The 26,359-nt window shown below is 46.1% G+C and overlaps 2 protein-coding genes across 4 annotated transcripts in view; one reads left to right on the top strand and one right to left on the bottom strand.

Annotated features, from left to right (window-relative positions):
• The first annotated feature begins 18,580 nt into the window (after positions 1-18,580).
• LOC129867978 (neuferricin) lies at positions 18,581-21,169 on the top strand. Its single transcript, XM_055941510.1, has 4 exons — positions 18,581-18,988; positions 19,163-19,303; positions 19,806-19,992; positions 20,514-21,169. Exons 1-4 carry the CDS (start codon positions 18,733-18,735, stop codon positions 20,680-20,682), a joined length of 753 nt encoding a protein of 250 aa, XP_055797485.1. The 5' UTR covers positions 18,581-18,732; the 3' UTR covers positions 20,683-21,169.
• Positions 21,165-26,359, bottom strand: part of ankfy1 (ankyrin repeat and FYVE domain containing 1) — a 36,664-nt gene continuing 31,469 nt past the window's right edge. For all 3 annotated transcript variants that reach the window (XM_055941508.1, XM_055941507.1, XM_055941509.1), the window contains 5 exons: positions 24,920-25,010; positions 24,690-24,814; positions 24,267-24,413; positions 23,923-24,013; positions 21,165-23,720 (listed from right to left, as the gene is read on the bottom strand). In XM_055941508.1, coding sequence (XP_055797483.1) covers positions 23,588-23,720; positions 23,923-24,013; positions 24,267-24,413; positions 24,690-24,814; positions 24,920-25,010 — 587 coding nt within the window. In that variant the 3' untranslated portion in view covers positions 21,165-23,587. The remainder of the gene's footprint in view (positions 23,721-23,922; positions 24,014-24,266; positions 24,414-24,689; positions 24,815-24,919; positions 25,011-26,359) is intronic.

Raw genomic sequence — 26,359 nt, 5'->3', positions numbered from 1 at the left:
AAGTGGGACGAGGTCAAGTGCGCCCAGTAACTGGCAAGGTGGAGGCAATTGTTGCTTTTCCTGCTCCCACGACTCGACGCCAGTTGCGCAGATTCCTAGGGATGGTAGGGTACTATCGTACATTCTGTAAGAATTTCTCGACGGTAGTAGCTCCCCTTTCATCTCTGCTTAGTCCCAAGGTACCATTTAGGTGGTCCAAGGACTGTAACCATGCTTTTGAGTCCGCTAAAGCGCTACTTTGTAGTGCCCCAGTGCTTGCCGCCCCCAACTTTGACAAACCTTTTAAGTTGGAGGTTGACGCTAGTATAGTGGGGGTGGGTGCGGTTCTCTTACAGGAAGATGAAGACGGAGTGGATCGGCCCGTCAGTTTCTTTTCCCGTAAGTTCAACTCGTGTCAGTCAAGGTACTCCACAATTGAACAAGAGACACTAGCTTTATTGCTAGCCTTACAGTTCTTTGAAGTATATGTGGGATCCAGTGCCTTTCCTGTAATGGTCTTCACGGACCATAATCCTTTAGTGTTCTTAAAGCAAATGTACAATCAGAACCGCCGCCTTATGCGGTGGGCTCTGATTGTACAAGGATATAATGTACAGATAGCCTATGTGAAGGGCTCAGCGAATGTGGTTGCTGACGCTCTATCACGGGTTTACTAACTGGGGAAGCGTTGGTTTTTGTTATTACAAACTGTATGTTTGCAATTTTTGTGGTGGGCGTGTTACGTTCCCCAGTTTCTGTGTTCTGTTTTGTATTTGAGTGTGTGTTTCAGGAGATGGCTTCCTGAAGTACTCCCCAACCAGCTGATTGGTCAACCCCAGGCTAATTGGTGATTGGAGCTGACCCCGCCCCCTCGTCAAGAAGCAGCTGACTCTAATCACCATTGCCACCTGAAGATAAAAGCCAGTGTTCTGCCCAGGAGAGAGAGGAGAGAGAGGAGATGAGATTTGGAGTAGAGATTTGGAGATTGAGAGAGGAGAGATTTGGAGATTGAGAGAGAGAAAAATTAGATTGTGATATAGTGTGGGTTGTGTATCAGAAAGTGTGGTATGTAATGTTGTTGTTGGTAGCAGTTTTTCTATGTTCTGTGTTTGAGTGTTTGTGAAATCATTAATAATTACTCTGTTTCATTTGTTCCCAGGGGGGAAGGAGAAGGCACTTTGGGAGTGCTTAGGCAAGAGGCCCGAGGGCATACATATACCCGTAGTATATTTACTGTCTAGGCACACTAGGTAAGACCTGGGCGGACCACCCCCTGTATTTTGGTTAGGGCACCAGGTGGTGCTAAGTTAGGTAAGTTAAGTGGGTAGGCAGGTTAGATAGGAGAGGGGGAACTTTGATATTTACTTTCTTTGCTTTGGTTCCGTCCAGCCCCTTTTCCCCATATTACCGTGTAAGAAAATAAATTCTAGTAAACGGTAAATTCTGCTTTTGTGTCATCCTTACTCGCACCTACAGTCCATACCTCTTGCACTTCAGAGAGTTGAGTTGTAGCAGGGAGTTGCGTTCCCTCTTCTCAGAGGCGTGCGTAACATAATGGGGGCTCATCCGGGATCCCATTAAACCCACCGGACCCTGCTGCACTGAGCTCTCTGTGGTTAGTGATTGAGGTGTGATGGTAGGTTGTGAGTTTGGATGACTGGTTTAGTTTGTGTTCAGTAAATTGTTGTGTACAAGATGGCTGCCTCAGCCATCTCCAAGTTCATTGATGCGCCCTCTATTGATTGTTTGGTGAGGTTTCGAAAAGTAGACCTTATAGCTATAGCTGACCATTATGGATTTGTTATCCCTGAGAAAGCCCTAAAGGCTGAGCTTTTGGTGCTAGTCAGGGAGGGATTAGTAAGAGAAAGAATTCTCTCATTGAAAGGAGAGGAGATGGGTAGACTTTCCGATGCCAAGTCGGAGGACAGGGCGGAGGAAGGGGTTGCTCGTACCCCCTTTACATTGCCTCGATTCGATCCTTTATCTTCTGCTTCAGGTCGTTCAGACGGGACCGCTAGGCTGAAGGTGAGGCTGGCCCGGTTAGAAATGGAGCAAAAAGATAAGGAGAGACAGATGCATTTTGATCTTGAAATTAGGAAAATAGAAGCCGACAAGGAGGTGAGGATCCGACAACTGGAGCTAGAAGCTGGCTCCGGTACGACTCCAAAAGCTGCTCAGCATCAAGCCCACTTTGATGTGGGCACGCTTTCAGTTCATCCCGAACGCAGTTGGCATTTCCACATGGCAAGAGGACAGCTTTCCACCAAAAGACGATTCCTCCCAAGAAAGGATCCTTTGCCCAAGATACTGATGGAAGAACAGCTAAAGGGCTCAAGTCCGTATCATCCAGAGAGTCAAGGGGCTCTCGAACGCTGGCATCAGACGCTGAAGGCAATGCTACGCAAGTATTGTATGGATACCAGTACCGATTGGGATGAGGGGGTGCCCTTTGTCCTATTTGCTATTAGGGAAACGATACAAGAGTCCTTAGGGTTTAGCCCTGCTGACCTTGTGTTTGGACATACCCCAAGGGGTCCGCTGAAAGTGTTGAAGGAGCAAATCTTATCTCCTACACCCAGTAGCGCCCCTAAAAATGTGTTGGATTATGTCAGTAAAATGCGGGAGAGACTGCACGCCGCATGTGCGTTAGCCCAAAAGTCTCTTTCCTCTTCGCAAAAACGCATGAAGGTGCATTATGACAAAGGCTGTTGGCCGTTCTTTTGCACCAGGGGATCAAGTTTTAGTTTTGTTGCCAATTCCTGGCTCATCTCTGTCAGCACGTTTTTCTGGACCATATTTGGTGGAAAAGAAACTCAGTGACACAAACTATGTGATAAAGACCCCAGATCGAAGGCGTTCTTCCCGTGTGTGTCATGTTAACATGCTAAAAGAATATTATGTACGTGACTCTCCACACAGCTCCTCAAGTAAGCCGGTCCAGCCCGCCGTCTCCAGTGTGGCTGCGGTGGTGCTGAAGCCTGGCTGGGACCTAGAGGAGGATAAGGAGGATGGGTTGGAGTTACGCCATACGTTACAGCAGTGTGAACGCCTATGTAATTCAGAGATGCTGAAGAAGTTACCCTCTCAAATGGAACATTTGGATAACGATCAAACTAAGGACCTTATCCTATTGATAAACAGTTTTCTCAGTGTGTTTCAGGACGTTCCAAGTCGCACGTCCATCTTGGAACATGACGTGGATGTAGGGAATGCTGCTCCTATACGTCAGCATCCGTACCGGGTTAATACAAAGAAAAGGGAGGTAATGAAAAGTGAGGTAGCTTATTTATTCCAGAATGACATGGCAAAACCCAGTAACAGCTCCTGGAGTTCCCCATGTATTCTTGTTCCTAAGCCTGACGGTACGTCCCGCTTATGCACGGACTATCGTCGAGTAAATGCAGTTACAAAGTCTGATTCTTTTCCTCTACCTCGATTAGATGACTGCATTGATAGAATTGGCTCTGCTGCTTACGTTAGTAAGTTAGATTTGTTAAAAGGTTATTGGCAGGTGCCTCTGACCTCTAGAGCTTCTGACATATCGGCTTTTGTTACGCCTGATAACTTTGTACAATACACTGTGATGCCCTTTGGCATGTGTAATGCACCTGCTACTTTTCAGCGTCTAGTTAACATTGTGTTTGCAGATGTGCCAAATTGTACTGCATACCTTGATGATGTGGTGATACATTCGTCTACTTGGTCTGATCATCTCTCCACTTTGAAAAGTGTGTTTCAGCGGTTGGAGAATGCTTCTTTAACCCTCAATTTGGCCAAGTGTGAGTTTGGGAAGGCTACGGTGACTTACTTAGGGAAACAAGTGGGACGAGGTCAAGTGCGCCCAGTAACTGGCAAGGTGGAGGCAATTGTTGCTTTTCCTGCTCCCACGACTCGACGCCAGTTGCGCAGATTCCTAGGGATGGTAGGGTACTATCGTACATTCTGTAAGAATTTCTCGACGGTAGTAGCTCCCCTTTCATCTCTGCTTAGTCCCAAGGTACCATTTAGGTGGTCCAAGGACTGTAACCATGCTTTTGAGTCCGCTAAAGCGCTACTTTGTAGTGCCCCAGTGCTTGCCGCCCCCAACTTTGACAAACCTTTTAAGTTGGAGGTTGACGCTAGTATAGTGGGGGTGGGTGCGGTTCTCTTACAGGAAGATGAAGACGGAGTGGATCGGCCCGTCAGTTTCTTTTCCCGTAAGTTCAACTCGTGTCAGTCAAGGTACTCCACAATTGAACAAGAGACACTAGCTTTATTGCTAGCCTTACAGTTCTTTGAAGTATATGTGGGATCCAGTGCCTTTCCTGTAATGGTCTTCACGGACCATAATCCTTTAGTGTTCTTAAAGCAAATGTACAATCAGAACCGCCGCCTTATGCGGTGGGCTCTGATTGTACAAGGATATAATGTACAGATAGCCTATGTGAAGGGCTCAGCGAATGTGGTTGCTGACGCTCTATCACGGGTTTACTAACTGGGGAAGCGTTGGTTTTTGTTATTACAAACTGTATGTTTGCAATTTTTGTGGTGGGCGTGTTACGTTCCCCAGTTTCTGTGTTCTGTTTTGTATTTGAGTGTGTGTTTCAGGAGATGGCTTCCTGAAGTACTCCCCAACCAGCTGATTGGTCAACCCCAGGCTAATTGGTGATTGGAGCTGACCCCGCCCCCTCGTCAAGAAGCAGCTGACTCTAATCACCATTGCCACCTGAAGATAAAAGCCAGTGTTCTGCCCAGGAGAGAGAGGAGAGAGAGGAGATGAGATTTGGAGTAGAGATTTGGAGATTGAGAGAGGAGAGATTTGGAGATTGAGAGAGAGAAAAATTAGATTGTGATATAGTGTGGGTTGTGTATCAGAAAGTGTGGTATGTAATGTTGTTGTTGGTAGCAGTTTTTCTATGTTCTGTGTTTGAGTGTTTGTGAAATCATTAATAATTACTCTGTTTCATTTGTTCCCAGGGGGGAAGGAGAAGGCACTTTGGGAGTGCTTAGGCAAGAGGCCCGAGGGCATACATATACCCGTAGTATATTTACTGTCTAGGCACACTAGGTAAGACCTGGGCGGACCACCCCCTGTATTTTGGTTAGGGCACCAGGTGGTGCTAAGTTAGGTAAGTTAAGTGGGTAGGCAGGTTAGATAGGAGAGGGGGAACTTTGATATTTACTTTCTTTGCTTTGGTTCCGTCCAGCCCCTTTTCCCCATATTACCGTGTAAGAAAATAAATTCTAGTAAACGGTAAATTCTGCTTTTGTGTCATCCTTACTCGCACCTACAGTCCATACCTCTTGCACTTCAGAGAGTTGAGTTGTAGCAGGGAGTTGCGTTCCCTCTTCTCAGAGGCGTGCGTAACACCCCCCTGCTGCTAGGATAACACTACTGCCCCCCCTGCTGCTAGGATAACACTACTGCCCCCCCTGCTGCTAGGATAACACTACTGCCCCCCCTGCTGCTTGGATAACACTACTGCCCCCCCCCCCTGCTGCTAGAATAACACGACTGCCCCCCTGCTGCTAGAATAACACTACCCCCCCCCCCCGCTGCTAGAATAACACTACTGCCCCCACTGCTGCTAGAATAACACTACTGCCCCCCCCCCTGCTACTAGAATAACACTACTGCCCCCACTGCTACTAGAATAACACTACTGCCCCCCTGCTACTAGAATTACACTACTGCCCCCCTGCTGCTAGAATAACACTACTGCCCCCCCCTGCTACTAGAATAACACTACTGCCCCCCTTGCTGCTAGAGTAACACTACTGCCCCCCTGCTGCTAGAGTAACACTACTGCCCCCCCTGTTGCTAGAGTAACACTACTGCCCCCCCTGTTGCTAGAGTAACACTACTGCCCCCCTCCCCCTGCTACTAGAATAACACTACTGCCCCCCCTGCTGCTAGAATAACACTACTGCCCCCCTGCTGCTAGAATAACACTACTGCCCCCCCTGCTGCTAGAATAACACTACTGCCCCCCCTGCTGCTAGAGTAACACTACTGCCCCCCCCTGCTGCTAGAGTAACACTACTGCCCCCCCCTGCTGCTAGAATAACACTACTGCCCACCCCTGCTGCTAGAATAACACTACTGCCCCCGCTGCTGCTAGAGTAACACTACTGCCCCCCCTGCTGCTAGAATAACACTACTGCCCCCCTCCCCCTGCTGCTAGAATAACACTACTGCCCCGCTGCTGCTAGAATAACACTACTGCCCCCCCTGCTGCTAGAATAGCACTACTGCCCCCCCTGCTGCTAGAATAACACTACTGCCCCCCCTGCTGCTAGAATAACACTACTGCCCCCCCCCTGCTGCTAGAGTAACACTACCCCCCCCCCTGCTGCTAGAGTAACACTACCGCCCCCCCTGCGGCTATAATAACACTACTGCCCCCCTGATGCTAGAGTAACACTACTGCCCCCCCTGCGGCTAGAATAACACTACTGCCCCCCCTGCTGCTAGAATAACACTACTCCCCCCCCCCCCCTGCTGCTAGAATAACACTACTGCCCCCCCCTGCTGCTAGAATAACACTACTGCCCCCCCCGCTGCTAGAGTAACACTACCCCCCCCCCTGCTGCTAGAGTAACACTACTGCCCCCCCTGCTGCTAGAATAACACTACTCCCCCCCCCCCCCCCCCCTGCTGCTAGAGTAACACTACTGCCCCCATGCGGCTAGAATAACACTACTGCCCCCCTGATGCTAGAGTAACACTACTGCCCCCCCTGCGGCTAGAATAACACTACTGCCCCCCTGATGCTAGAGTAACACTACTGCCCCCCCTGCTGCTAGAATAACACTACTGCCCCCCTGCGGCTAGAATAACACTACTGCCCCCCTGCTGCTAGACTAACACTACTGCCCCCCTCCCCCTGCTGCTAGAATAACACTACTGCCCCCCCCCTGCTGCTAGAGTAACACTACCCCCCCCCTGCTGCTAGAGTAACACTACTGCCCCCCCTGCGGCTATAATAACACTACTGCCCCCCTGATGCTAGAGTAACACTACTGCCCCCCCTGCGGCTAGAATAACACTACTGCCCCCCCTGCTGCTAGAATAACACTACTCCCCCCCCCCCTGCTGCTAGAATAACACTACTGCCCCCCCCTGCTGCTAGAATAACACTACTGCCCCCCCCGCTGCTAGAGTAACACTACCCCCCCCTGCTGCTAGATTAACACTACTGCCCCCCCTGCTGCTAGAATAACACTACTCCCCCCCCCCCCCCCTGCTGCTAGAGTAACACTACTGCCCCCATGCGGCTAGAATAACACTACTGCCCCCCTGATGCTAGAGTAACACTACTGCCCCCCCTGCGGCTAGAATAACACTACTGCCCCCCCTGATGCTAGAGTAACACTACTGCCCCCCCTGCTGCTAGAATAACACTACTGCCCCCCTGCTGCTAGAATAACACTACTGCCCCCCTGCTGCTAGAATAACACTACTGCCCCCCTGCTGCTAGAATAACACTACTGCCCCCCTGCTGCTAGAATAACACTACTGCCCCCCTGCTGCTAGAATAACACTACTGCCCCCCTGCTGCTAGAATAACACTACTGCCCCCCTGCTGCTAGAATAACACTACTGCCCCCCTCCCCCTGCTGCTAGAATAACACTACTGCCCCCCCTGCTGCTAGAATAACTGTCACGATCGTGTGGGGGATTTACGGACCAAAATGCAGCAGTTGGAAAATAAGCCATCTTCTTTTATTAAAACACAAAGATGAACACGACACAAAAACACTTTAACAAAACAACAAAATAACAAAACGACCGTGAAGCTACAAACGTTGTGCACAAACATACAGGCTACTAACGTTCTTACATAGACAATTACCCACAACCAATGAGAGCCTATGGCTACCCTAAATAAGGCTCCCAATCAGAGACAACCGAAATCAGCTGTCTCTAATTGGGAACTCATTCAGGCAACCATAGACTCTCCTAGACAACTAAACATACATAGACAACACTAGAAACATGTACTCCACACAAACCCATATACTATACACAACCCCTTTTACCATAAACAACACCCAAAACCAACAAAACATAAACATTCCCCATGTCACCCCCTGACCTAACTAAAATAATAAAGAAAACAAAGAATATTAAGGCCAGGGCGTGACAATAACACTACTGCCCCCCTCCCCCTGCTGCTAGAATAACACTACTGCCCCCCCTGCTACTAGAATAACACTACTGCCCCCCTCCCCCTGCTGCTAGGATAACACTACTGTCCCCCTGCTACTAGAATAACACTACTGCCCCCCCTGCTGCTAGAATAACACTACTGTCCCCCTGCTGCTAGAATAACACTACTGCCCCCCCCCTGCTACTAGAATAACACTACTGCCCCCCCCCCCCCTGCTGCTAGAATAACACTACCCCCCCCCCCCTGCTGCTAGAATAACACTACTGCCCCCCTGCTACTAGAATAACACTACTGTCCCCCTGCTGCTACAGTAACACTACTGCCCCCCCCTGCTGCTAGAATAACACTACTGCCCCCCTGCCCCTGCTGCTAGAATAACACTACTGCCCCCCTGCTACTAGAATAACACTACTCCCCCCCTGCTGCTAGAATAACACTACTGCCCCCTGCTGCTAGAATAACACTACTGCCCCCCTGCTGCTAGAATAACACTACTGCCCCCTGCTGCTAGAATAACACTACTGCCCCCCCTGCTGCTAGAATAACACTACTGCCCCCCCCTGCTGCTAGAATAACACTACTGCCCCCCTGCTGCTAGAATAACACTACTGCCCCCCCCTGCTGCTAGAATAACACTACTGCCCCCCCTGCTGCTAGAATAACACTACTGCCCCCCTGCTGCTAGAATAACACTACTGCCCCCCCTGCTGCTAGAATAACACTACTGCCCCCCCTGCTGCTAGAATAACACTACTGCCCCCCCTGCTGCTAGAATAACACTACTGCCCCCCCCTGCTGCTAGAATAACACTACTCCCCCCCCTGCTGCTAGAATAACACTACTGTCCCCCTCCCCCTGCTGCTAGAATAACACTACTGCCCCCCTGCTGCTAGAATAACACTACTGCCCCCCTGCTGCTAGAATAACACTACTGCCCCCCCTGCTGCTAGAATAACACTACTGCCCCCCCTGCTGCTAGAATAACACTACTCCCCCCCCTGCTGCTAGAATAACACTACTGCCCCCCTGCTGCTAGAATAACACTACTGCCCCCCTCCCCCTGCTGCTAGAATAACACTACTCCCCCCCCCCCCCCTGCTGCTAGAATAACACTACTGCCCCCCTGCTGCTAGAATAACACTACTGCCCCCCTGCTGCTAGAATAACACTACTGCCCCCCTGCTGCTAGAATAACACTACTGCCCCCCTCCCCCTGCTGCTAGAATAACACTACTCCCCCCCCCCTGCTGCTAGAATAACACTACTGCCCCCCTGCTGCTAGAGTAACACTACTGCCCCCCTCCCCCTGCTGCTAGAATAACACTACTCCCCCCCTGCTACTAGAATAACACTACTGCCCCCCTGCTACTAGAATAACACTACTGCCCCCCCTGCTGCTAGAATAACACTACTGCACCCCCCTGCTGCTAGAATAACACTACTGCCCCCCCCTGCTGCTAGAATAACACTACTGCCCCCCTGCTGCTAGAATAACACTACTGCCCCCCTGCTGCTAGAATAACACTACTGTCCCCCTGCTACTAGAATAACACTACTGCCCCCCCTGCTGCTAGAATAACACTACTGCCCCCCCCCCCCTGCTGCTAGAATAACACTACTGCCCCCCTGCTGCTAGAATAACACTACTGTCCCCCTGCTACTAGAATAACACTACTGTCCCCCTGCTGCTAGAATAACACTACTGCCCCCCCTGCTGCTAGAATAACACTACTGCCCCCCTGCTGCTAGAATAACACTACTGGCCCCCTGCTGCTAGAATAACACTACTGGCCCCCTGCTGCTAGAATAACACTACTGGCCCCCTGCTGCTAGAATAACACTACTGCCCCCCCTGCTGCTAGAATAACACTACCCCCCCCCATGCTGCTAGAATAACACTACTGCCCCCCCGCTGCTAGAATAACACTACTGCCCCCCCGCTGCTAGAATAACACTACTGCCTCCCTCCCCCTGCTAGAATAACACTACTGCCTCCCTCCCCCTGCTAGAATAACACTACTGCCCCCCCTGCTGCTAGAATAACACTACTGCCCCCCCTGCTGCTAGAATAACACTACTGCCCCCCCCGCTGCTAGAATAACACTACTGCCCCCCCCGCTGCTAGAATAACACTACTGCCCCCCCCCCGCTGCTAGAATAACACTACTGCCCCCCTGCTGCTAGAATAACACTACTGCCCCCTGCTGCTAGAATAACACTACTGCCCCCCCCCCCTGCTGCTAGAATAACACTACTGCCCCCCCCCTGCTGCTAGAATAACACTACTGCCCCCCCCCTGCTGCTAGAATAACACTACTGCCCCCCCCCTCCTGCTGCTAGAATAACACTACTCCCACCCTGCTGCTAGAATAACACTACTGCCCCCCCCTGCTGCTAGAATAACACTACTGCCCCCCCCCTGCTGCTAGAATAACACTACTGCCCCCCCCCCCTGCTGCTAGAATAACACTACTGCCCCCCCTGCTGCTAGAATAACACTACTGCCCCCCCTGCTGCTAGAATAACACTACTGCCCCCCCCTGCTGCTAGAATAACACTACTGCCCCCCCCTGCTGCTAGAATAACACTACTGCCCCCCCCTGCTGCTAGAATAACACTACTGCCCCCCCTGCTGCTAGAATAACACTACTGCCCCCCTGCTGCTAGAATAACACTACTGCCCCCCCCTGCTGCTAGAATAACACTACTGCCCCCCCTGCTGCTAGAATAACACTACTGCCCCCCTGCTGCTAGAATAACACTACTGCCCCCCTGCTGCTAGAATAACACTACTGCCCCCCCTGCTGCTAGAATAACACTACTGCCCCCCCTGCTGCTAGAATAACACTACTGCCCCCCCTGCTGCTAGAATAACACTACTGCCCCCCCCTGCTGCTAGAATAACACTACTGCCCCCCCTGCTGCTAGAATAACACTACTGCCCCCCCTGCTGCTAGAATAACACTACTGCCCACCCTGCTGCTAGAATAACACTACTGCCCCCCCCTGCTGCTAGAATAACACTACTGCCCCCCCTGCTGCTAGAATAACACTACTGCCCCCCTGCTGCTAGAATAACACTACCGCCCCCCTGCTGCTAGAATAATACTACCGCCCCCCTGCTGCTAGAATAATACTACCGCCCCCCCTGCTGCTAGAATAACACTACCCCCCCCCCTGCTGCTAGAATAACACTACTGCCCCCCTGCTGCTAGAATAACACTACTGCCCCCCCCTGCTGCTAGAATAACACTACTGCCCCCCCTGCTGCTAGAATAACACTACTGCCCCCCCCTGCTGCTAGAATAACACTACTGCCCCCCCCCTGCTGCTAGAATAACACTACTGCCCCCCCCTGCTGCTAGAATAACACTACTGCCCCCCCCCTGCTGCTAGAATAACACTACTGCCCCCCCCCTGCTGCTAGAGTAACACTACTGCCCCCCTGCTGCTAGAATAACACTACTGTCCCCCTGCTGCTAGAATAACGCTACTGTCCCCCTGCTGCTAGAATAACGCTACTGCCCCCCCTGCTGCTAGAGTAGCACTACTGCCCCCCTGCTGCTAGAATAACACTACTGCCCCCCCTGCTGCTAGAATAACACTACTCCCCCCCCTGCTGCTAGAATAACACTACTGCCCCCCTGCTGCTAGAATAACACTACTGCCCCCCTGCTGCTAGAATAACACTACTGCCCCCCCCTGCTGCTAGAATAACACTACTCCCCCCCCTGCTGCTAGAATAACACTACTCCCCTCCTGCTGCTAGAATAACACTGCTGCCCCCCTGCTGCTAGAATAACACTACTGCCCCCCCTGCTGCTAGAATAACACTACTGCCCCCCCCTGCTGCTAGAATAACACTACTGCCCCCCTGCTGCTAGAATAACACTACTGCCCCCCTGCTGCTAGAATAACACTACTGCCCCCCTGCTGCTAGAATAACACTACTGCCCCCCTGCTACTAGAATAACACTCCCAGAGTCTCACTACCACCTCAGGAAAACATCAACACATCCACATTAGTTATAACCCCACACACGCACACACACACACAGTTGTAAGTCCAGACCAGACACCCAGACAGACTAATTTCCCCTCATCTCCCCTGCAGCCAGCAGTGGAGACCCATCTTTGTGACAGGCCCACAGATGTAATTTCAATGTTTGATTGACAGCCTGAGGTACATTCATTCAGTGGGGAGAAGAGAGGGAGCTGGTCTAATCTAGAGCCTTTATAGTCAGTCAGGTTGCTCAGGTTTAAATAAGTGAATGTGATAGTTTGTCTCACGCCAGATAGCGTGACAGCTCATGTTAAAATGATTCCATTTGTCAGAAGTCAATGTAGGCGTGACCAACTGAAGTTATGTGACTTTAAGTTGAGTGGATCCTGTTCTGTTTGGCTGCACATGCAATTCAAGTCAGGTTAAAGAGCAGCTGGTCGCCCACCCACCCATCCAAGGTTTCAGGCACTCTCTTTCTCCATCTTTCTCCCCTCTCTCCCACTTTCTCCCTTGCTCTCTTCCCCTCTCTCCCTCTTTCTCCATCTCTCTCCCACTTTCTCCCTCTATCTTCCCCTCTCTCCCACTTTTCTCCATCTCTCTCCCACTCTCTCCCTTGCTCTCTTCCCCTCTCTCCCACTTTCTCCATCTCTCTCCCACTTTCTCTCCCACTTTCTCCCTTGCTCTCTTCCCCTCTCTCCCACTTTCTCCCTTGCTCTCTCCCACTTTCTCCATCTGTCTTTTCATCCACTCTACATCTTTCTTTCTCTACACCTCCCACCTCTCCCTTCCTCTCTCTCCCCACCATCAAGCTAGAGATAATATTAGTGTACTTGCTAGGTGACAGGGGCCAGGTGCTGTGCTGGGTGACAGATGGCAGACGTGCCTCTCCCAGCCTTGAGCCCTGGCCCTGGAATGTGCCTAGCAGGTGAACAGGTGGGATGAACCTATTTATCCCACAGACTGGGAGGCCAGCTATATATGACAGAAGCTACGTTAACATTCACCACACTGGAGGGCCAGGTCTATGTGACAGAAGCTACATTAACCTTCACCACACTGGAGGGCCAGGTCTATGTGACAGAAGCTACGTTAACCTTCACCACACTGGAGGGCCAGGTCTGTGTTGCAGAAGCTACGTTAACCTTCACCACACTGGGGGGGCAGGTCTGTGTGTGTGCATGAGTACATGTATGTGAGTGTACATATGTGTGCGTGTGAGCTTTTATGAGAGCACACATCAGAGCCCCCCCCCCCCCCCCCAAAAAAATCGAATAAAACGCCGATAAATAAAATTGTTGCTTGCCAAATTGAACCAAGGGGAAGAAAAAAATCCATTGCAAAATTTGCTTCTTATTTTATCGATGTAAATACCAGTTGATGTGCTCCAACTTCAAAGGCAAATTCTTCATTGGATAATAAATCCTCGAGTTTCTTGGAGATTAGTGTCGGATGTGTTTATATTGTTACTCACTCAAAAAAAACGCCATGTCCTCATCACAGACTTCAGCTAAGTGTATCCCGACTGGGCGACATTGGAGGAGATGTTGATTATCTTCGTTTCCAGTGTGCCTGCCGAGAGGGGATTCTTTCTCCGAAACAGAGTAAGATGGCCTCAAGGTGGAGCCTTCTTGAGGACAAAGTGGCTGATGAGCAACGCGAGCTGCTCCAAAGAGTTGGGACAGTTTTGACTTTCCAACAACAGCGGCTCACTTTCAGCAGGAAAAGGTTGGGCCTCCGAGTTGCACGGTGGTCTAAGAAACTGCATCTTAGTACAGAGAGGTGTCTCTGCAATACCTGTTTCGAATCTAGGCTGCATCATTGTAAATAGAAATGTGTTCTTGCCTGGTTAAATGAAGAAATTCCACCTCAATAAAATTGGAGGAAAGTTGTGTTCGTCAGGTCCGGTCCTGCCACCCTAGATAAGATCAACATATGGCTGTGTCAGTGAAGGGCTGTTAAATTCAAACCAAGACTCGAATTGAGAGGGTATGACACATGCCTACTTTTTTTTTATTAAAGAAAATGGCAAGAAGAACAGGCCCTTGTTACCATAAGATTTTAAATAAAATAAAACCGATCAGATTATATAAAGTGATGTATAAAAGCGCTTTGGTCCGCAAAGCTTTTTTCTAGAAACAAAGTGTAAAATACCCTGGAAAGACATTGATAGATTCATGCAATGCCTTTTCTATAAAGCAGATGTTTCCACCCCTACTCTTGTCCACGACGGTCTGCGAACCCACAGCCTTCTCTCACGCAGCCCTGTGTGATACCAACACTCCTGCGTTGCCATAGAAGCTAATGCTTACAGGATGAAGAACGGTTTGTAAAACTATATATCTAAGGCTCTGGTCTGTCCAAGAAGTGAGGGTAAATGGTAGACATGTTCTCTGCTGTACATTTTTTTATGTTTTAATTATTATTTGGGGTAGAGTGGAGGGTCACCATTTTTTTTTTCAAGCGTTCAAGGAGGGTTTAGGTGAAATATATTTTGCTGAAGGGAAGGCCATTCCATTTTAATTTCAGAGAGGTTCGATATTCTCCACCTAACCGTTCACTCTTAAAATTAATGTTTCTTTGCAGAACAAGGTCTTTCCTGACTTTCAATAATGCCTGAATTGCTTTGCCTTGCTTTTCTGTTTGGCTGGAAAGTATCACTATCCCATTATTACACATCTACAGGAGTGTACGTTTCACAGTGGCACTAAACATGGCGGTACGTTGGCACGCGAGAACTATTACAATATGGCAAATATGTAATCGAGTAAATAGTCACTTATTTCATTCTATCCATGGTGTCTTTCACTGGCTCCAGATACATGAAACAGATGGATGGGAGGGCATACAGGCTGTCGACAACATTGTTATGCGCAATTTGCCTACATGGGTGAAAGAAACACTTCAACCACTTCCATTGTTATTCGCATTTTCGCACCAGTGTTGTTTCCACCAAACTGCCGTGTTGCAGATAGAAATCTGTGCGTGATGACGTAGTGCACACAAACTGTACTTTTTCGCTTAAGTTTTCATGTACCTAATAAAAATATAAAATTCAATGTGTTTTCATTGTATTTACAACTCTACGGATAATTTTCTCCCAAAACTGTTGCTTTAAATAGCAGAAGTGACTACTTTGGTTTTGACATATACAGTGCGGGTAAACTAGTCTACGCGATGTCATTATTATGGATAAGAGCTAGAATATATTTTTTATTTGTTTCCAAAACCCCTCGATATTTATTGTAAAGAAGCATCAAGATCACCGTGCACTTTCACCAACCAAGTTCATCCTAACTTATTTTATCTGTAGCATAATAAACTGCACGTTATAACTTCACTGGCATGACAACTGTGGATGGAAACGTGGTTACTGTCCGGCTCCGTGTTGACATCAAGTGCCCCGCGTACCTTCACAATTATTCGGCGATTATCATTTATTCAAAAAACTCCGTTTCCATGTCATTTGTGGCAATAACGAAAGTTCGATAAAAGAAAAATCCACCCCTGTAGAACGGATAAAAATGTTGTTGATCTTTCGAAAACATTTATCCTATAGCCTATCTGCCGTTTCCATTAGGCCTACACGTTACAGTGTTTTTTTACTTCTTCAATTACTTTTGTCGAATAAACCTGGGTCAATGGAAACCTGCATATTGAACTCCATACAAAAACTCTTCACTTGGTAAGCGAAATAAACGACAAAACGCCTCATGCTGGAGAAGTGTAACGGTATTCGTCGTCTGAAGAAGAGGAATCATCGGACCAAAGCGCAGCGTGGTAAGTGTTCATGCTTGTTTTAGTAAAACTGAACACTAGAACAAAAATAAACACGAGAATAACCGAAACAGTCCTGTAAGGTGAAAACACTAAACAGAAATTAACTACCCACAAAAACCATGTGGGAAAAAGCTACCTAAGTATGGTTCCCAATCAGAGACAACGATAGACAGCTGTCCCTGATGGAGAACCATACCCGGCCAAAACAAAGAAATACAAAACATAGAATGCCCACCCAAATCACACCCTCTCTTCCTCGCCTCTTCCCTCCTATTGATTTTTGGAGAGGTTTTGGACAAATGCAGAAAATAAGGTCTGTGGTAAACACAGGCTTAGGAGATCTTATAGCCTACGTTTTGTTCTATGAGAACCTTCATCACCTTTTGGGAATTTTGAAGCATTTATGTAATCAAAACAAGCACATAAAGGCTTCATCATTGAATTATTTTTGGTGTTACAACCCATTCATTTACCAATGATTGGGATGATATATATATATATATATATATATACATTAGATGTCTAATAAAGGGCGAGGTGTTGAAGCCACCATGCCTCCACCTTTGCACTCCATCACCGTTATAAAACATTATTGGAAGCTATTTAAATGCATTTATTAATGTCTACATTCGTTTTGACATGTTTATTATATTATGAAAACCCTTAATGCAAACTTGTAAATTATATTACGTGAGCTAAACAGGTAAAAAAAAAAATATATAAAAACATTTTCCTTGAAATATACATTTGATGAGATTACTAATGTTTCTGTCCCCACTACAAAAACAACAACAACAAAAAGCAATAAATGTAATGTTGTCCTTGAAACATTGAATTGAAATACAGTAGAATTCCATTCATTCCTATGGAGGACTGCTCCTACTGGGGAGTACCAAAATGGCCGACCGGTGGCTTCATAGCCTCTCATTGGCCAATACATAGCATCAGCAATCCAGGGTTTAAATACATCATTGGCTTTGACCGATCAGCCATGGTGAACTCATTACATTCTAGGCCCAATAATAAACGGATTAAGGATTGCTAGAGCAGATGCATATGGACAAAAATATTTGATGTAACTATAAAATTAAAATATTCATGATATAGCTGTAGTACAAAGAGATTGTTCAGAACAAAAAATCTCAGATTCACTAATGATTATAATGTGCAATTGCTGAATGGGCGCTCTTTGTCCATTTGACACCAATCCAAACCAAAAATGGTGGATAGATGATAGTTCACTCAGACTGTTTACCATTGAAAAACATTTTCAGTTCCAGTCTTCTTAATGGGGTGGGTCTCCCATAGATACCAATGCAATAGGGCCTGGGTCTGGTCTACTAAGTTCATTGACTATCACTGAACCAGAAAAAAAGAGCGAATGGGGTATCTCGCTACCTTTTCCATCTACAGTGCATTCGGAAAGTATTCAGACCCCTTAACTTTTTCCACATTTTGTTACGTTACAGACTTATTCTTAAATTGATTAAATAAATACAAATCCTCATAAATCTACACACAATACCCCATAATAACGAAGAAAATGTATTAACATTTTAAAAATGGAAATACCTTATTTACATATGTATTCAGACCCTGTGCTATGAGACTTGAAACTGAGCTAAGGTGCATCCTGTTTCCATTGATTATATAAGGTCCCAGAGTTGACAGTGCATGTCAGAGCAAAAACCAAGCCATGAGGTCAAAGGAATTGTCCGTAGAGCTCCGAGACACAGATCTGGGGAAGGGTACAAATAAATGTCTGCAGCATTGAAGGTCTCCGAGAACACAGTGGCCTCCATCATTCTTAAATGGAAGAAGTTTGGAACCACCAAGACTCTTCCGAGAGCTGGCCGCCCGGCCAAATTGAGCAATCTGGGGAGAAGGGCCTTGGTAAGAGAGGTGTCAAGCGTATGTTTATTTTGCATCTGTGTGTAGGAAGGAGATTCTTAGATATGAGAAGTGTGCAGGAGGAGGGACAAAGGTATGTGTCGTTTCAGTAAAAAACATTTTTTTTACCTTTATTTAACTAGGCAAGTCAGTTAAGAACAAATTCTAAATTTCAATGACGGCCTAGAAACAGTGGGTTAAATGCCTTGTTCAGGGGCAGGACAACAGATTTTTACCTTGTCAGCTCAGGGATTCAATCTTGTAATCTTGCAGATATTAGTCCAACGCTCTAACCACTAGGCTACCTGCCGCCCCAAATAAGCGGTATGAGTTAACTGCAGAGGTGCTCATGTTGCTGGGGATCAGAAGTATAAATAGCAGACATACGAATGAAATATGCTTCAGTAAGGATGGCTTTTTAGCGTTCATTGTCATGGTTATCATCTGTACCGCAGAAATGGATTGTAAAATCATAGAAAATAGGTGATGTGGTGGCAGCTGCAGAGAATTACTTGGGTTTACAATATTTTGCTGCAGAGCAGTTACAGGGAGTGTTGAATGGTAGTGTCCCGTCCTCCCAGGCTGTTGGCCTGGTGTAGAGGGTCAAAGTAGTGGAATGGGGTGGTGGATTTAATTTTGTATTGTATTTTTTAATAAGTGAAGGGTTATTTGGCAGGTTAATTTGATTTACACTCCAGTCCGGTTGTTGGCGGTAATTCCCTTTTTCGTTGCCAACCGCCATCTTAAAAAAAAAAAAAAAAATACAGAAGAAGAAGAAGTTCGTATATCTGCACGGATGTGAGCATGTGCTGTGTAATGAAATGCATACCCGGAAAAACAAAACAACAGAATCGGTGATACATTTTGTCAATGACTGAACATTGGTCAAAGAGTAACGGCAAATAACAAGGAATAATAGCCATAGACATAATGCGAGGGTTTATCATTTCGTTTATTTTTGTATTAGTGGCAATACTAATACTGCGTCAGGACTGGGCCAACATTACTGGCGCTGCACCTCAATCGACAGTTCCACCTGCGCGTCTCATAATCAAAGATGAGTTATCGCTGTATAGCGGAGAGGAGGACAGCAAGGGCCTTTATCTGGCCATTTTAGGACAGGTGTTCGATGTAGAAAAGGGGATGAAGCATTATGGTCCTGGTGGTGGTTATAGTTTCTTTGCAGGTGATTTTTTAAAAATTGTTTTAAATCTACGTGCCAGGGTCCTTAACAGCGGATCTCTTAATTGTGAACATGCCTGTAGATTATATAACATTCCATACACTTAAAAATAAGAGACACAGATTTTGTCAGACATGTGAATACATTTTATGCTGCTTTCTATTCCCCCTGTTTAAGGTAAAGACGCTTCTCTGGCTTTTGTCACTGGGGACTTCACAGATACTGGTCTGACAGATGACGTGTCGAGTCTGTCCCCTGCTCAGGTGGTGTCCCTGTATGACTGGCTGGCCTTCTATCACAAGGACTACACGCCTGTAGGTCCGTATCATACAATGAGTGTGTTCCAGCGGATCACTTTTGTCAAGCCTTCCAAAGTGTAGCTTCCCCGACTTCACTCCCTCTACTTTCGTCTACATTCGGTTACTTTTGACTTACCACTCAAATGAGCCCAATGACTGCATGCCAGGCCAGGGTATCTTTACGTGAGGATCCGTGGTCCATTTGATCAATGAACATTTGTCACACGGTTGATATTATTGCACCCAGTACCTGTTCAATACATTATACAACTGAAAATACATTATACACTTTTTTTTCGGTATAAATTCCCTTGCAGACTAAACCTTTTAAATACATACTTTCTCAGAATGGGGAAACGATCCATGCCCGTGATATGGTTTAGTCTACAAGGGACTTCATAAAAAAATGTGTAATGTATTTTCACTTAGACATTAGCATATACAGGCATATACAGAGAATCCATTGACAGTATAATGAAGGTAAATCCATTAGTGTGAGATTAAAGTCCCCTGTGCTACAGGCAGACTGGTGGGACGGTTCTACAGTGAGAGTGGAGAGCCCACCGAGGCCCTGCTACAGGTGGAGGCAGCCCTGGAGCAGGGGCAGAGACTCAAGGACCAAGCCCAGGCTGAGAAGCAACACCTCCCAGCCTGCAACTCAGAGTGGAGCGCTGACAGGAGAGGACGGGTCTGGTGTTCGACCAAGAGGTACTGACATCATGGTACACAGAGAAACATTGGGCTTGTTCGACATTGCAGCCTGCGACTCTACGAATCACCTTGCATCATGAGTAACTGCTCATTTATTATTTTTGTAGATCGGTCACAATGCACCATGGATTTGATGCGCTCAAACACGCCCATTGTATTTACTAGCCTATGTGGTGGTGGAGCAACTTGTGCAGGTCAAACGTTCCCAGACTGAAACATATTATACACTTGGGGGTGCTAACATATAAATATGTATTGTTGCCTGCTATAAAACAGACTGGATAGAATATTCACAGCCATTATAGCAGTGTTTCCCACGTTTAGTCCCCCCCCCCCCCCTAGCACTACAGCTGATTCAAGTAATCAAGCTTTAATCAGCTGTGTAGTTTGGGCAAAAAACTAAACGTGCACTGAGTTTTGGGGAAGGCTGCATTACAGAGAGTGTCTGGAAGTATTATTAGGGAATGAACTGTGTTTTTAAGCATGAACCTCTGATTTGTGTGTTCTTTTCTCCTTAGTGGTGGAGTGCAGAGAGACTGGGCCGGCGTACCCAGGAAGCTGTTCTCTCCTGGCTCGGGCCGCTCTCGCTGTGTGTGTGTCCAGAATTCCTCCACACTGGAAAACCCTAACATTCAGGAGTATGAGGACTGCCCCCCTCACGCTGACTCATGTCCTGTCAGAGAGTAAAGGGCGGGGGGTAGGCAATAGGAGGCTCTGGGAAGGCTGAGCCTCTTGCACAAGGACTATAGAATGGCTTATATACTGTTATTTACAACTCAGGGACTTTCCCAAGGTGTCCTAATCAGAATTGCTGGGTATTTGATTTATGCCAGTTTGAAAATAACCTACATTGATTCGTTTCTGTTTAGTTCTTTATGCATGTACATTTTTAAGTTCTGTGTAATTAATGTGCAGTATGCCAACTAATTGCAAGTGCACAAATACTGGACACTCTAATAACTAGGAATAGAAGGGAAATGTTTACTACTATATCTGTACATAGAAAAATTAAATTGATGTTACATACGTGTTTTGGTAATTGTCAGATGGGATATGAAGTTGTGGTGGAGACAATAAGGACAGACGTGTACCAGGAAGTTCTACTGAAACATCATCTTGGAAATACGTTTTTTGTTGTTGTTTTGTATGAAAAATAGAGTAAAAAAAAACAAGATTCTGTGTTTTATTTTTGATTAACTTTATGAAAAGTCGTCCTCCCTTTTCTCTAAAAAGGACACGGAAGGAAGAAATGGGCTAGATGTCTGAGCATAGAGAGAACACAATGTTCAGAAAAGATTAACAGAGGCAAACATTTCAGTTTTGTCACAGTGACAAAAAAAAAGAGCACAAACTGCATTAAGTACAAAACAGTTGTAGTGGTCAAAAATATTATACATTTCTGTACAATTTAACAATGCTTATAGTGGACCACTGACGGACCAACGGTCACCAACTCCTCTCACATTCTCTCCCCTAATGTCAGAAATGTCATGTGATCTTTGATAAAGTGCACCTGTTAGGTTTTGAAATCCAGACGCATTAAAACATACAGGCTGGTTTCCTGGACGCAGATTATCAAACCTATTTCTGGACTAAAGGCCTGAACATGTTCATTGAAAGTGCTTTTTTGATTTTGTTGTCCTGGACTCATCTGGGTCTGGGAAACTAGCCTGGCAGGTCAAGACAACACTTGAGGCAATACCAATTGGAGCATGTTACATATAACAACCCCCCCCCCCCCCCAAACAACAAGAAGACTTTACTAAAGACCCAGATTACATGGAATTGGAATGTACACTTTGGTGGTCTGGGAAACAGACACAATTCACAATGATTATAAGATAATACAAAATTATAGGCTACAAATTAAATGACATGCGTAAGCATAATAGGTATTTTATAAGTAAAATTTCAAAGCAAGAATTATTTAGCATTTGTGACTAACAAATCCTCAATGGTAAAGATATTCTCATCCTTTCCAGTCCTGATAGAAAATGCATTGACCTCACGTGATAGTTTGAGTGCCTAGTCCCACTTACTGATGCTCTAAATCTCTTTACCACGTGGTCTACAAACACGTATGGAGGTTGTTTTATGCCGTTACATTTCAAATCATGTGAATATAAATCTCCCGCAGAGATCTCACTAAGTATTGAGAGTTAATTAAGCAATATATTTAACCCAATTAGTGTTTCATGAACATTTTAATCATTTAATTCAAATAGATGTCTTTTTTGTATATGAAAAATAGTCTCAACTCCATTCCCTTAAAATCCAACCAACCCGTCTCTAGTTCATATAGAACCAGCCACACAGCCAACAGTAAAGAGAAAATACAGCAAATTAACATTTCTTATAGCAGTCCTTTTCAATTTTAAATCCATGAAGGGAAGTGAACAAGTGCACATTTCGGGACAAAGGTCAGCTGATTGTAACGCAGGGCAGGTCTTAAGAGGGCAGCCAGCTCGGCTGCTGTTTCCTGTCTCACTGCACAGTGCAGCGACGGATTACTTTGATGAGAAGGCCAGTGAGGCTGCTGTTTCCTGTCTCACTGCACAGTGCAGCGACGGATTACTTTGATGAGAAGGCCAGTGAGGCTGCTGTTTCCTGTCTCACTGCACAGTGCAGCGACGGATTACTTTGATGAGAAGGCCAGTGAGGCTGCTGTTTCCTGTCTCACTGCACAGTGCAGCGACGGATTACTTTGATGAGAAGGCCAGTGAGGCTGCTGTTTCCTGTCTCACTGCACAGTGCAGCGACGGATTACTTTGATGAGTAGGCCAGTGAGGCTGCTGTTTCCTGTCTCACTGCACAGTGCAGCGACGGATTACTTTGATGAGAAGGCCAGTGAGGCTGCTGCTGCTCACATGCTGTTCATCTGTTGGTCTGCTCTCAACCGAGACCAGGGTTAGGGCTCTAACACCATCACATGTTCATCACTGATTCTCATGATTCAATCTGACACCAATACACGTTCATCACTGATTCAATCTGACACCAATACACGTTCATCACTGATTCAATCTGACACCGTTCATCCCTGACTCAATCTGACACCAATACACGTTCATCCCTGACTCAATCTGACACCAATACACGTTCATCACTGACTCAATCTGACACCGTTCATCCCTGACTCAATCTGACACCAATACACGTTCATCACTGACTCAATCTGACACCATCACACATTCATCACTGATTTTCAAGATTCCTTCAAACACCTGATGAATGATATCGGGTCAAATCATGACAATATAATTAACATTGCCCCAACCAGCCCAGGAGTCATTGAGCCAAGCAAGCTACTTTCATTTGATCCAATTTTCACTACTTGATTAATTTGATTAAAAAAAACATGTATAATGTTTTTATATTCTACTTCTTAAGTCCTGTTGGAACATTAGCTAACATGTTTTGATAGACTGGAATGAATAGTACAGAGGTTGTGGTCTGTCTGTAACTCTGTCCAATAACTAGCCCTGGCTGCCACTGCCGTGTCGCCCGATCTCCTGTTGTTGCCCAGCCTATGGTGTCAGGGTGGTGGGAAGATGGAGGGAGAGAAGGATGGAGGAGCAGGCTGTCCACTGCATTAGGACACCCCACCCAGAGTCAGCACGTCGAAGCAAACATCACAGACCCTCACAGGCTTGTTCAGGTCAAACTTAATGATGGGGATCTCCTTTATAGAACACTTATGGCAGAGCAAGCGGCCGCAGTGACGGCTGGGGTGAGACGAGGGAGGACAAGAGGGGGCCAGGGAGGAAGAAGAGGGAGAAGGGCGAGAAAGACGAGCAGAGAGAACGTTTGGTGAGTAAGGTCTGATATAATAACTTGTCAAAGACAACAGGACTTGGAACTAACAATTTCACTTCTCTCGAAGGACTAAAGCAGTCTTCATTAAGAAACTGTTTTTCCGGTACTTACCAGTGATGTTTCCTTGTGGTGACTCCAAACTTGGCAGCACATTCATAACAGTTTGACCCATCACACCACGGAGGCTCTTTGGACAACATATCTAAAAACACACAAAACACATAGTGATGAATGGCCCCACCATCCTCTTAAAAATACCTATTCAAAATGTACTGACCGAGGGTCAATAAAATCAGGATTATTCCAAGGATCCAACTCTTCTCTATACCTAACTGATATGTCAAAGCAGGTGACCTAATGTGAACTATTGTACTGTAGGACCTCTACACTGAACTACTGTACGTAACGCCAACAGCAGATCTATTCCAGGTGTGTACACGGACCGAGCGTCTAACCTAGGAGGCGGAAGAGCAGCTGCTTGGTGGCTACTTGGTAGTTGAAGATGTTGATTCCCTGGTTGTTGTTGAGGCCCATACGTGCACCGGACCTCACGATGGCACGACACAGGTTAGCATTGCCCTTCATGTAGGCCAGCAACAGAACTGAGGAACAAAAAATATAATTGATGTTATTCTCTAGAACATATACCTCTTGGTTCCTTTCATTTAGTATATTTGAGATAAGAGAGATTGTGCTCCCAAATAATTTACCTGGTTAGATAAAGAGAATAAATAAATATCATTATAATGGCTTATACGGGTCAAACATTTGAGACTAACTAAGCAAGTTGTTAGTCAGCACAGAAACATTAAACCCAAAGGGGCCTTAATCCAATCAGTCAGATAGAGATTGAAGCAGAACCCTGCTCTCCTACCTACCCGTGTTCCCTTCATTGTCCACTTTGTCCAGAGGGTACTCAGGCATACACTCCAAGAAAAGCTCAAAGATGGCCGCCGCATTCTCTTTCCCATATTGCCCCAGGACGTGCATCGGTGACTGGCCCCTAACAAAACAGACAAGTGTTCAGTCAATAAAAACACAATAAACCTTTTGTGTAATGGCCATTAAGAGCAGCATCATGGCTGAAGTTATGAGAACAGGAGCGTACCGGAGATTGAAGGCCTCGGCGTCGATGTTGGACTCTGTGAGAAGGGCTCGCACATTATTAAGCCGACCCTGCATTACGGCCAGGTGCAGAGCTGAGGACGGACAGAACAAGAGAAAACAAAACCGTGAGAAAAACAGGGAAAAGGAGTTTTTTTTTAAAGTCAGTAAGCCAGAACAGCCCAAAGGGGCAGAAGCCCATCACATCTCCCGTTTCTGTAGCGCGAGACAACTTGATGTACGCTAGAGTTGAAAAGGCTCATATTTGTCAGGCAAGTATCCTAAACAACAGATTAGTATCCTAAACAACAGATTAGTATCCTAAGCAACAGATTAGTATCCTAAACAACAGATTAGGGGTGCTGAACTGATAAATCAGGAATGTTTCTTTGTTAACACTATCAACGTTTCCCACTACTGAAACGGGGAATTATTATTATACTACTATGGGAATTGTGATTGAATCAACCTAATAATCAGCCCCCTTTCAATGCAAAACAAATCTAACTATGCAAGACTGTCTGTGATTTTTTTTTTTTTTTAGGCAGAGTGCGTCGGAGGAGGATTCTATCGCACTGAAAAGTCAGGTGAGCACATCCAGTGAGTGGATGTGCTTGTTTTGAAATCAAACCATGTAGCCGCGTGATATTATATCCTGCTGTTCTGGTTTTCTTTCAGCATGGGTAATTGTGCAGCAGAGTTGAGGACAGTTAAGTAGTAAAGAATCATTGTAAGGAGGGTAGTTCTGTGGCTTGAAACAGCCCCTTCTAACATTACGGCTTAGGGCCTGGTTTCCCAATAGTGACGGAACTTATTTTAACAAGGCATCTTTCCTACAACGCTCGAAGATGTAACATTTGTTTCCCAAAACGCCACGCGGACAGAAGGTTCGCATAGTGCGTCGTTGAGGCATGTGTCGATACTGATAGGATGGAAAGAAGCACTGCTCTCAGATCAGCTTTCTCCCTTTCTAATCTTACCTTAATATTAGAATTATTCTACAATACTGACGACAGATCAGCTCCTAGAGAGATATTATCACCTACGGCTGCAAATATTGAAGCGGCTTATTTTAAGATTTGACACATCATTGATCACGTTATACATCATTAAATATATTGAGACAAAAATTATAGTAGCGTACAAAGAGCTAAATAAAACTCAATTGAATGAATATGAAATGTATTTCAATATATAGATCTATGTAGCCTGCACAGTGTTTATCTTTTAATAGTCCTCTTGGTTCATTTGAAACATGTTCATGTCATTGGCTTGTTTGTAACAATCGCAAAGACACTGACCAACTTTTGTATTTGTAGTCATTCGTTCTGAAGTCAGAGGTCACAGAAAGACAGAAACATCTTAATGTTGTGTTTAGCGGAGATCGTGTGTGTATAAAAGTGACGCTGAAGACAAAAAAAAAAAGCACCTAATGACACACGTA

The sequence above is a fragment of the Salvelinus fontinalis genome, chromosome 13, assembly GCF_029448725.1.
Source record: "Salvelinus fontinalis isolate EN_2023a chromosome 13, ASM2944872v1, whole genome shotgun sequence".
NCBI lineage: Eukaryota > Metazoa > Chordata > Actinopteri > Salmoniformes > Salmonidae > Salvelinus > Salvelinus fontinalis.
This window is presented reverse-complemented; position numbering and strand designations above follow the sequence as displayed.